This window comes from Rhinolophus sinicus, linkage group LG07 (assembly GCF_036562045.2).
Source record: "Rhinolophus sinicus isolate RSC01 linkage group LG07, ASM3656204v1, whole genome shotgun sequence".
NCBI classification, from domain to species: Eukaryota; Metazoa; Chordata; class Mammalia; order Chiroptera; family Rhinolophidae; genus Rhinolophus; species Rhinolophus sinicus.
The window spans coordinates 80578321-80591131 of NC_133757.1; the positions used below are offsets into that span (position 1 = coordinate 80578321).

The 12811-nt window shown below is 50.3% G+C and overlaps 1 protein-coding gene across 1 annotated transcript in view; it reads left to right on the plus strand.

The window, feature by feature from the left end:
• The window catches only part of NOTCH3 (notch receptor 3), a 30536-nt gene extending 20867 nt beyond the window's left edge, over positions 1-9669 (plus strand). Inside the window, exons 26-33 of the mRNA XM_074338033.1 lie at positions 1-155; positions 251-473; positions 1453-1537; positions 2341-2503; positions 3581-3885; positions 4139-4286; positions 6679-6776; positions 7566-9669. Of these exons, the coding sequence (XP_074194134.1) occupies positions 1-155; positions 251-473; positions 1453-1537; positions 2341-2503; positions 3581-3885; positions 4139-4286; positions 6679-6776; positions 7566-8618 (2230 nt within the window). The 3' untranslated portion in view covers positions 8619-9669. The remainder of the gene's footprint in view (positions 156-250; positions 474-1452; positions 1538-2340; positions 2504-3580; positions 3886-4138; positions 4287-6678; positions 6777-7565) is intronic.
• The last annotated feature ends 3142 nt before the right edge of the window (positions 9670-12811 follow it).

Here is a 12811-nt window from a genome sequence, read left to right on the forward strand (position 1 = left end):
CTCAGTGGTGATGCTGGAGATTGACAACCGGCTGTGCCTGCAGTCACCAGAGAATGACCACTGCTTCCCTGATGCTCAGAGCGCAGCTGATTACCTGGGAGCATTGTCAGCAGTGGAACGCTTGGACTTCCCGTACCCCCTGCGGGCTGTGCGGGGTGAGCCTGGCTGGCGGGTGACCAGGGCGGAACTGGGACTCTCATGGTGGCTTGGTCCTGGGCCATGGTTGAAGTCCCCCATTTATTGCCGACAGGGGAGCCGCTGGAGCTGCCAGAGCCAAGTGTGCCACTGCTGCCACTGCTGGCTGCCAGCGCTGTCTTCTTGCTGGTCATCCTGGTACTGGGCGTCATGGTGGCCCGGCGCAAGCGTGAGCACAGCACCCTCTGGTTCCCTGAGGGCTTTGCACTGCACAAGGATGGAGCCGCTGGCCATAAGGGCCGGCGGGAGCCTGTGGGCCAAGATGCGCTGGGCATGAAGTGAGTACCCTGCCCACGCCCCATACCTGACTTGAGGGGCCTTGTGAGCCCTTGAATCCACCTTGGCCTGACTCTGACTTCTCACCCCAACTGGACCCTAACTTCAGACTCCAGCTTGGATCCCAGTGTCCATCCCCTTGACCACTGACTGTATGAACCCTGGGGATCACCCCTGATTTGTGACCCCTGACCCCACTTTCTATATCCCAGTTCCCCTGACTCAGATCCTATCCTGACCCCACTCTGACCCCACCCTGATCCTGGCTTCTCAGACTTTACCCTGATACTCAGCATTCATTCCCACATGATTGCTGACCTCATGACCCCTGTCTGTACCCCAACCTATTACTGACCCCTGACCTCTCTAGCTCTAACCCACACTGAACCTTGACCTCCCCTCTGATCCCCTTTTCATCCCAACTCAGTGTCTGTTTCCCATAATCCTCATTGCTGGCCTTGCTGCTGGGCCTCACCTCCAACTCCTTTGCCTGTCTCTCAAGACCCTCAACCCCACCCTGATATAACCCCTCAATTTACCCTTTTCCTGTGACTCCATGACCCCCTGGCCCCTTTTCACAACCTTGTCATCCTGGGTACATCTCTTACCTGTTATGAAGCTAACCCATCCTCCGCGACCCCGATGTCATCTTCTGTAACCCTTGATGTATGCCTATGACCCTCACCTATCCCATAGTTCACTGCTCTGACCTATGATCCCACTCCTGTCCCACGGTTCCACCTTAAGACCCTGGCCATCACTCACCATAACCCCTGACTATATCCCCTGTGACCTTGACCCCATCTTGCAACCCCCATTAGACCCTGTACCTCGACCCTGCCCTCTGTGCCTGCTGACCTATCCCAACTCCAGACCCTGACCTCACCTCTGGGACCTCTGCTCTGACCCTATCCCAAATCCTCCCAGGTCACATGTCTCCATTGTCTTCTCTCCCCTATGCCCTTCCCATTGTCCCCACAGGAACATGGCCAAGGGCGAGAGTCTAATGGGGGAGGTGGCCACAGACTGGATGGACACGGAGTGCCCAGAGGCCAAGCGACTGAAGGTTGTGCCCCCTCCTCTGACTCCTGCCTTCAGGGTCCTGGGTGGGGCCCCAGTGGTCAGTAGGAGAGCCCAGAGGAAGTCACCTGGATCCTTAAGCTCAGATTGGCCTTGATCAGGCTCTATGTTTGATGCCCAAAGCTCTTAAGTGCCCTGGCAGGCTGGCTAAGGATATTCTGTCCTCTTTCCATAACATCACTCATGCCTTTTGGACCATGAGTCTGAAATTTATTAAGCTCCTGCGAGGGATGCAGGTGCTATGCTTGTGAATGAAATCAGTACGTTTGTATGTGACTGTTTGGTCCTGATACGTCATGATTATATTCATGTTCACAGATTAATACTGATCCTTGGAGGACCCCCTTGCCCCCACATTTCTTTTACCAGTGATTTGTAGTTTCCAGAATATAAGTTTTGCATTCTGTTGAATTTAATTCTAAATATTTTATGCTTCTTGGTGCTGTTGGCAGTACAATTGTTCTTTTATCTCCTTTTTGGTGTGTTCATGTCTAGCGTATAGACAGGTATGTGCTGCCAGGTGCTACACTCTATGTCTCTTCCTTGATCCTCCACCTTAAGTTCCCAGTGCTTCCCTCTTTCCAATTTGGATTAAAATCCCAGTTTTTCTTCTTACGCGTTCTCTGAGCTCCAGTATGTCAATTTCCTGTTTCCCTATCTAGAACACAATCAGGTTTTGGGGGGCTGTGTATGTATCTTCATGAGAGCAACCTGTGGGGATGCCCAGACTGTCCCTCTAACTGTCTCTCTTCCAACTCGTTAAGAGAACCCGGGTCCTTGTGCCTCTAGGTGGAGGAGCCTGGCGTGGGGGCCGAGGATGCTGTAGATTGCCGTCAGTGGACTCAACACCACCTGGTTGCTGCCGACATCCGTGTGGCACCAGCCATGGCCTTGACACCTCCGCAGGGCGATGCAGATGCCGATGGGATGGACGTCAATGTGCGAGGCCCCGGTAAGTGACGGCACCCTCCTCCCTACCCAGGATTCCCCTTACCTGTCCTTGTGAGAATTTGTGTCTGGGTCTGTGTTCTGGGGAGAGCTAGGTGTGTCTAGGTGTTTGTCTGCTGGGCTGTATGTTCATTAGGACTCTTTGTTGTAAGTGCTAATGGCCCAACTCAAGCTAGTTAAGTAAAACAAGGAATTTACTGGCTCTTGTAACTGGAAGCATCAGGCACATTTGGATCCAGGATTCACCACCTCTTGGCTCCAGCCCAGGCAGGTTTTCTCCTGGGGACACCTTGCCTGCAGGCGGGACCAGCCTTACAAAACCTTTTTCCCATCTGCACCAGCAAAAGTCCCAAGATGAGTTCTGATTGGACAGACTAGGGTCACATGCTCATCCTGAACTAATCAGTGTGGCCTAAGGGCTGGAATATGCAGATTGACCAGGTCTGGGCCACATACCTGTCCCTAAGGGAGGGACGACTTCTGCTCTACTCAGAGTTTGAGGTTGGAGAATGTGGTGCAAGAGTCTCCCTAAGTGCACCAGGCAAATGCTCACGCAGCGGACTGTTATCTAGATCCTGTTGCATTAATCTTTGTCCTATTTCAGGTTATTCCTCCCCCAGTTCCATTTTGCTTTTGCTCTAAATGGCCTGCACCTGTGGCTCTCTTTTGAAGTCCCTCAGGGGTTTTATTTCCCTAGGGGCACTCCTAACCAGTGGGTGTGGGTATATGAAAGGCACAGCTCCTTTGCCTCCAACTGGATGATAACACTAGATGTAGTGGCCTCCAGCTAAGCTTTGGGATCAGGCTGAAATAACCCACCGGGAATTTGTCTGAGGTGCATGCGTCTTTGACTTCCTCCCTCCTTTGTCTTTTGTCCCCTTGTGCCTAGTAGGAGCCCTTCTGTGATAAATCACATGCCCATGAATCTTCATCCTGGGTTGGCTTCTGGGGCACTTGACACAGCATTTGTGCAGATGTACTTCCATGTGTCCCACTTCCTCCTAATGCAGTGCCCTCAATAGGATTCCCTGGAAAGGCCTCTGTGTCCACCTCCCTTGTGACATGCTCCTGTTTCTTGCAGATGGCTTCACTCCGTTAATGCTGGCCTCCTTTTGCGGGGGGGCCCTGGAGCCGATGCCGACTGAGGAGGATGAGGCAGAAGACACATCAGCAAGCATCATCTCAGACCTGATCTGCCAGGGGGCCCAACTCGGGGCACGGACTGACCGCACAGGCGAGACCGCCCTGCACCTGGCTGCCCGTTATGCCCGGGCCGATGCGGCTAAGCGGCTGTTGGACGCTGGGGCCGACACCAACGCCCAGGACCACTCGGGCCGGACCCCCCTGCACACAGCTGTCACCGCCGATGCGCAGGGTGTTTTCCAGGTGAGATGGGCCTGCCCCTTTTCACTTCATAGCTGGGACAAGCATCAGACAGATCTGGGTTCAAATCCCACTTCTGCCTTTCAGAGCTCATTTTTCTCATTTATAAAATGGGGATATGTGGGAGTACAGTTTCTGGAAAGTAGCTGCTCCCTGAACCTCGTTGATTGGGGTTGGGGACCTCCAAGGGCTTAGAGGTGCTCTTGGTCCCCCTGTTCCTGCCGTGACCACCCCTGCTGCACCCCCTGTCCCCTAGATTCTCATCCGGAACCGCTCCACAGACCTGGATGCTCGCATGGCAGATGGTTCGACGGCACTGATCCTGGCGGCCCGCCTGGCGGTGGAGGGCATGGTGGAAGAGCTCATCGCCAGCCACGCTGACGTCAATGCTGTGGATGAGCTTGGTAGGTTGGTGGGGATTGTGGGGGGGTGGGGGTAAGAGGGTGTCACGTGGACCCTGACTGTCTTGAGCTCACACCCACGTTTCGACCCAGTCACTGAAGTTCATGTACACATAACAGGGCTTCAACATGGACTTACACTCTCACACTTTTTTTTTTTTCATGGCATCCACTAGCTCTTAGGGCCCGTCAATGATTTAGAAAAAGGCATCCTTCCCCAAGACACTTCATTTCCAACTACTTTGTTAGAAGAACTTACTCTGCTGCCACCTGCTGGGCAGATGGTGTAATAAATTTGTAAATTGTCCAAATCTGTCATCGTGACTAGTGCTCCCTCCCTAGGGGCGGCTTGCTTGGACAGAGGACCTCATGTCCAGAGGATCTCACACAGCCGTAGATACACTCAGATGTGCACAAACATCCTTTAGAGCAGGTTTTCTCAACCTTGGTACCACTGACATTTGGGGTCGGATCATTTTTGGTGGTGGGGCGGTTGCAGGATGTTAAGCAGTACCCCTGGCCTTGAACCACTAGATACCGGTAGCATCCCACCTACCAGTTAGGACAGCCAAAAATGTCTCCTGACATTGCTGAATGCCCCTGGTAGGGTAAATCACCTCTGGTTGAGAAATACGGCTCGAAAGGAGCACTGTGCAATAGAAGTTTCTGTGATGATGGAAATAGTCTCAGTCTGTGTTGTCCAATATGGTAGCCACTGGCAACACGTGGCTATTGAGCCCTTGAAATGTGGCTAGGGAGGACAAAGAAGTGTTTTATTTCATTTACTGGTTTAACCTTTGTTTTGCCTGCTTTGAAAAATAAGCTTTATTGAGATGCAATTACCCACTTACATAAAACCCACTGGCTTTTAGTATAATCACATAGTTGTGCAAACATCATCACAAGAAATTTTAGAACATTTCTATTACCTGAAAATGGCCTCTTAGCCATCACCTCCTTCTTCCCATCCCCCGTCCGCTAAACCCCTCATCTTCCCAGACCCTGGCAACCACTAATATACTTCCTGTCTCTCTGGATTTGCCTATTCTGGCTGTTTCCTATAAATGGAGTCATACAATATGTGCTTTTATTTGGCTGGTTTCTTTCACTTAGCATAATGTTTTCAAGGTTCACGAATGTTATAGTATGTATCAGTATTACTTTTTTAAATGACCAAATAATATTTTATTGCATGAATACACCACATTTTGTTTATCTTTTCATCCTTGATGGACGTTTGGGTTGTTTCTACTTTTTATGAATAGTACTGCTATGAATATTCGTGTGCGAGTTTTTGTGTGGACGTATCTTCATTTTTCTTAGGTAGATACCTAGGAGCAGAATTTCTGGGTCACATGATAACTGTTTAAACTTTTGAGGATCTGCCAGACTGTTTTCCACAATGGGTGCCCCATTTTTCATTTCCACCAATAGTGTATGAGGGTTCTAATATCTCCATGTCCTTGCCAACACTTTTGATTATCTGTCTTTTTGTTTATAGCCACTCCTAGTGGGTGTGAATTCATATCTCATTGTGGTTTTGATTTTTATTTCCCTGATGGTTAATGACATTGAACATCTTTTCATGCACTTATTGGCCATTTGACTATCTCCTTTGGAGAAACGTCTGTTCAGATTCTTTGCCCATTTTTAATTGGGTGATTTTTTTTTTTTTTATTATCGAGTTAAAAGAGTTGTTTATATATTCTACATATGTCTTTTATCAGATATGAGTTTAAAATATTTCTCCCAATTTGTAGCTTTTCTTTTTCACTTTTTAATGTCCTTAGAAGCACAAAAGTTTTCATTTTGATGATGTCCAATATATCTGTTCTTGTTGTTGTTATTGTTGCTTGTGTTTTGTTGTCATATCTAAGAATCCTTTGCCTAATTCAAGGTTGTGAAGATATACTCCTATGTTTTCTTTTAAATGTTTTATAGTTTGAGCTCTTACACTTAGGTCTTTGATTCATTTTGAGTTATTTTTCGTATGTGGTGTGATAGACAAAATGTGGAGATACATCTGTCTCCGGATCATTTGTTGAGAAAGCTATCTGTTCCCCATTGAATGGTCTTGGTGCCTATTTTATTTAATTTAAATCTAAAAAGGCACCTGTGATTGAAGGCTACAGCATTGGACAGCACAAGTGAGGGCCTCACAGTTCCCTCTGTGTATGAAGAGTCACATGCACAGGTGTGCACACCCATGTACAGTGTCTCCCTTGGAAAGGTCTGCATGCAGACCCAAATACAGGTGCTCAGATATTTATCGGAGGTCTGCTTCTCCCACCCTCCCCATGCCCCCAGGCCATATTCTGGGCACTTCCTGTGTCCCTGCCTTGGGAGCCAGGACATGAGCCTGATTCTGACCCTGACCTCTCTCCTCCCCCACCAGGGAAATCAGCCTTACACTGGGCTGCAGCTGTCAACAACGTGGAGGCGACCTTGGCCCTGCTCAAAAATGGCGCCAACAAGGACATGCAGGATAGCAAGGTGAGCCCTCGCCCTTGGCCCACCTGGGGGTCAGCCCTGCCATCGCCCCCCCCCCCCCAGGTAACAGAGAGCAGGGTGGGGTAGGCTAGTGGGGACATTTCCCTGGCCTGCAGCCAGCTTTCAGGGGTGGGATTTGGGCACAAGAGGCTCCAACAGTAGATCAGAAGAGGAAGTAAGTGTGTGGCAGTTGCAGTGTGACTTTGGGTAAGTTTCTTACCTCCTCTGAACTTCTGTTCTCATCTGTGAAGTGGGGAAGCAGTAGTACATCTCATTGCCTCTTCCGAGGATTCAGTGAAGTAATGTGCTTAATGGATCCTTAATAAAAGGTAACTATCATGATCATTGTTTAAAAAGCCTGGCAAGGTGGCATTACTCTCCTCGTTTCACAGATGAGAAGAATGAAGCTCAGAGGGGCACAGGGGTGAATTCTATCCTTCTTAAAAATTTCCCTATTTTATTTATTTGTTATGGACTTTTTTGCATTAATTTGCATTTTTAAAAAACATTGCATTACAATATTTTGATGACTGAGGTTTTTGTTGCCCCATTACATTTTGTACCTCAGGCGAGTGCCTCACCCTAATCCTGGCTCTGGGGCCTGGAGCTTAACAAGTGTTCCATGAATGTGGTTTAAAGGAAAGAATTTGCCCAGGCTCCCGGGCCACAGCTGGCATTCTAACCCAGGTCTGTCGGGCTGGAGAGTATGAACTCTTAGCTCTCATGATGTTAACTGAGAGTTCATCCTGGTCCTTGTGACCCTGACATCTTGTGGGTTCTGGGCCTCCCCAGGAGGAGACTCCGCTATTCTTGGCAGCCCGGGAGGGCAGCTACGAGGCTGCCAAGCTGCTGCTGGACCATTTCGCAAACCGTGAGATCACTGACCACCTGGACAGGCTGCCACGCGATGTGGCCCAGGAGAGGCTGCATCAGGACATCGTGCGTCTGCTGGACCAGCCCAATGGGCCCCGCAGCCCCCCTGGCCCCCATGGTCTGGGGCCTCTGCTCTGCCCACCTGGGGCCTTCCTCCCAGGCCTCAAGGTGGCACAGTCGGGGGGCAAGAAGAGCCGGAGGCCGCCAGGGAAGGCAGGGCTAGGGCTGCAGGGCACCCGGGGCCGGGGCAAGAAGCTGACACTGGCCTGCCCAGGCCCCCTGGCCGAGAGCTCAGTTACACTCTCGCCTGTGGACTCACTGGACTCCCCGAGGCCCTTCGGTGGGCCCCCTGCGTCCCCTGGAGGCTTCCCTCTAGAGGGACCCTACACGGGTGCCACTGCCACGGCTGTATCCCTGGCACAACTTGGTGGCGTGGGCCGTGCAGGTCTAGGGCGCCAGCCCACCGGGGGCTGTGTCCTCAGCCTGGGTTTGCTGAACCCTGTGGCTGTTCCCCTTGACTGGGCCCGGCTGCCCCCGCCTGCCACCCCAGGCCCCTCGTTTCTACTGCCACTGGCACCAGGACCCCAGCTGCTGAATCCTGGGACCCCTGTGTCCCCGCAGGAGCGGCCCCCGCCATACCTGGCAGCCCCGGGACATGGTGAGGAGTACCCGGCAGCTGGGGCCCACAGCAGCCCCCCCAAGTCCCACTTCCTGCGGGTCCCCAGCGAGCATCCTTACCTGACCCCATCCCCTGAGTCCCCTGAGCACTGGGCCAGCCCCTCACCTCCCTCACTCTCAGACTGGTCCGACTCCACACCCAGCCCAGCCACTGCCACTGGGGCCACAGCTACAGCCGCTGGGACACTGCCTGCCCAGCCGCTGCCCCTGTCTGTCCCTGGCCCCTTGGCTCAGGCCCAGACCCAGCTCGGGCCCCAGCCTGAAGTTACCCCCAAGAGGCAGGTGTTGGCCTGAGACGCTTCTCAGTTCTTGGATTTTTGGGGGTCTGTAGAGACAGCCCATCCTTGCTCTCTCTTTCTGTCCTCTTCCCTTTCATTCTTTTCATTCTCTTCTCTCTCTTCACCAACCCTCCTGTACCATCCCCACCTTGCAGTGTGACCTTCCATAGGTCACCAGTCTAGGGCTTCAGTCTTCCTTTATTTATAGGGGGTGTGGGCTGATCCCAACCCCCTGGGTCTTGTGATGAGTCTGGGACCTCCTCCTGCCCTCCCCTCTACCTGCTCCCCAATTCTGTCTTTCCTCCTTTCTTTCTTGCTTCCTCTGACCTCTCTCACTCCTCACGCTCTGACACGAGTGGATTATTATTATTTTTTTTACATTTTGTATAGAAACAAATTCATTTAAACAAACTTATTATTATTATTATTATTTTTTACAAAATATATATATGGAGATGTTCCCTGCCCCCTGCATATCCCCCAGTACCCCCGTGGGGCTGAGTCTGTGGGCCCATTCGGCCAAGCTGGATTCTGTGTACTGAGTACACAGGCATGACTGGGATCCTGTGTACTGAGTACATGACCCTGGTACGTACCAAGTAGGCTCATCCTCTGAGGCCGGGGGTTGGCAAGACGTGGGAGCCCCCTCCCCACCCCACCTCCCTCACTTCACTGCATTCCAGATGGAACGTGTTCTATAGCTTTGCTGGGGGAAGGGCCCTTCTGCCCCAGAGAGCCCACTGCAAACACTTCCCCCACCCTGGAGCCTGGGCCACCTCTCTTTGGGAACTGGGGGGTGGCTGGTGGGAATATGAGGACGAGGGGAGATATGTGCATTTCATTTTGTCTCCCTGTACATATGGGACTACTGGACAGGAAGGACCTGCCTGAGTGGCACCCCTTCTCCTGGTACTCCCCTGACCCAGCCCCATGCAGAATAGAAGTATTTTTAGGCTATTTTTATAATATGGCTTCTGGTCACAATCCCTGTGTAGCTAAATTCCCAGGCCTTGTATTGTACAGCCCCCACTCCCATCACCACCTAATAAAGGAGTAGTTAACACTCAGTGTCGTTGGTCTGTGTCTAGGTAAGGTGGGGGGTGATAGTGGTGGGGCTTCTGTCTCTCCAAGGCTAACTTGAACTCCCATCTTGGTTTAAACCCATTTGGCTTGGCTGCCCACTCATGGTTCTTTTGGTAGATGGCACCACTGATTGGATCAGAGGTGGTCACCTGACTTAGGATGAGCCAATCAGATTCTCTCACTTGAGAACATTGTTTAATGGAGATGCTTAGAAAGCTGTCAGTTGGTGGAGCTTTTAAAGCCACAGGCAGATTAAGAAATACCGGTGGCCAGTTTGGGGTGCAAACAGCAGAAGAATGGAGCAATATGCAAGATGCAAGGAGAATCAGAGATGAGTGCTCAAATAGTTCTAGAGTTGGAAGGAGCATCTCAGAAGAAATATTAATTCCAGTTAATTGAGCAGCATCATTCCATTGACATCACAGGTATTTATTAATTGCCTTTTAAGTGCCTGATGCTGGTTCTGCGTGAAACTCACCTCCTCTTCATGCTTCCATGGGGTCTGGAGACAGTGCTGCACTTATGTAATAAATACTCCTTTACATATACCAGCTTGGGTGGGTTTCTATGTCTTGCAACTAATTGTGCTCCAAGACAAGGTTGTGTTCACACTGGGTTCCTCCAGGAAAAGAGAATGGGATAATGTTCATTGATTTACCTGTCACTTGGGGAACTGTTCATTGATTCCCCTGCTCTTGGTTGCACATGACACAACAATCTACCCATCTGGCTTAAAAAAAAGAATTTATTAGCTTATATAACTAAAAAGGACCAGCTTCAGGGGAGATTTGATCTAGTGGCTCAAATGAGGTTTACAAAGGCTGAATTTCTCTTCATCTCTACAGATTTTCCTCTGGGCATTAGTGTCATCCTCAGGTTCTATATGGTACCCAACCCCCCTTCTCTTCCCACCCACACAACACCAGCCTTCACTCTGTGTTAGCAAAATAGGTGCAAAGATCATAGACCATATTGCACTTTCCAGGGAATTGAGAAGCTTCTAGTCTTGGGGTTGATTTTGTATCGACTCCAATTTGGTCATGTGTGCCTCTTCTAACTGACAGTTTCTCAGCGTTGGCACTATTGACATTTGGGCCCAGATCATCCTATGCTATTGATGGGGGGCTCTCCTGTAGGTTGTAGGATGTTTAACAGCATCCCTGGCCCCCTCCCACTACATGTCCCTTCTTCATTGTGACAACCGAAAACGTCTCCAGACATTGCCACTTGTCTCCCGGGGGTAAGATTGCTTTTCAGCACTGCTGCTCTAACCAATCACTATGGCAATGCAACATGGGATGTACTTATTTCTTAAAGCAATCCGTCTGTGCTCTGGAACTGGGGTTGTGGTATACTGAGGGGCAGTCAGGTTTGCAGAAGCAGGAATTCTATGGAAGCAACTAATAAGTGTTCCATGCTGCTTCCCAGAGCTTTGTAGTGGGAATGAAGCCCAGCTGTCACAGGGGTAACTTTCCTGATAACATATGCTCTTTCCCTGTCTTTTCTCATTTCTCCACTCCCCTACTTACGTTTTTTGGGGCCACCTCCCAAATAAACTTCTACTCAAATCCTTGTCTCAGGGCTGCTTCTGGTTGTGCACACACAGGCACGCACACACCCTGGAGCTTCGTGCGCACAAATGCACACATACTCATATAGTCACCTGCCAGGACTCAAAGGTGGTAGGGAAGGGGATCCTGCTTTTGGGCGGGGCTTCCGGATGAGAAGAAAGAGGAAAAAGAAAGACTCCAGACCTTAATCCCATGCGTTCCTTAATCCCAAGCTATGACAGGGGTTGTTGGCATAGAGCAGGGATGCAAAATCTTGAGACTGTACTCATGTCCAGTCATGAAATTTAACTCATGAGGTTAAATTTCTTAGTCAGGACTCTTGTGTTCAATGCAGCACTATTCACATGAGCTAAATGGATAAAAGATGTGTGTATATCTTCTTTATGCTAGAGACCTGTCTTTCAGGAGGCGTAGGAATTTGCCAGGAACCGAGGAGGAGGGGAAGAGAAAGAACATGAGAGGGGCAAAATAGCGTGAACCAGCATGGAAATCTCAGAGGAAGGGTCAGCAATTCGGAATGGCTGAGTCTGCACCTCACTTCCTTATTTATTAGTAATTTAATAAATGGACATGCGTCGCTTTGCAGGGAACAATGGGTGGATTTGGAGCTAGAGAAGGTAGCGGAGGCCAGATCACAAGGGTCTTGAATGTGAGGATGGAGAATTTTAAACGTTACTCTGAGGGCAATGGGGAGCCATGGACAGTCCCTGAGTAGAGCGGGAACACAGCCAGAGCTCTTGTTGGGGTGGCTGGTACAGAGGAAGAACTGGAGGGAGGAGACACTGCAGGCTTTTGTGACAGATGGAAATGATGCAGCTTGAGTTAGGGTAGGGCTGAAGGGATGAGGAAGATGAGGAGGAAGAGTAGAGAAGATTTGGCAACTAATTAATTCTGGGGAGAACAGGGAGAGAGATTGAGGAACTGGGGTCACTAGGAGAAGTTAAGCCCGAGCAGCATTTGTATAATAACAAGTGATCTACTTCTTCCTCCGTGTGGGGACAGAGCCAGGAGTGCAGTTTCCAGGCTCTCGGCCTCACATGGAAAGGTGCTGGCTCAGGTAGTAAATGGCCATCGACTGTAATTGAATGGCCATCAGCTGTGGCTAGGTGGCTGTCAGCTGTAACCAGTGAGCCATTGGCCACTAATATAACTGCTGTGGCTACACTAGCAGAAAAAGGGGGCTGGCAAGAAGATGGTGGCTGAGCTGGCAAGCACGGATTGCAGTTAGCATGGCAGATTGAAGCTAGCAAGTGAGGTCAGTTGGTTGGCAGAGACAAGCGGTCGGCAGGTTGCAGATCGTGTGGCTCCTGCTTCCTATGTCTCCAACCCAGCTGCCAGGGAGACTATAGTGGTATGACTCCCCTATCTATGGCTCCGTGGGTGTTCCTTTTTGGCCTCACCATGTCCTTCATTCTTATGTGGGGAGCGGGAGCTGAGACCCTACATGACACCCAGCATGACACTCCCCTTCCCCTTTTAAAAACAATTTGAAGATCTTATTGGCTTTATTTAGTGATTCATGAATGGGCATCATCCTATTTAGCAACTAGACAGG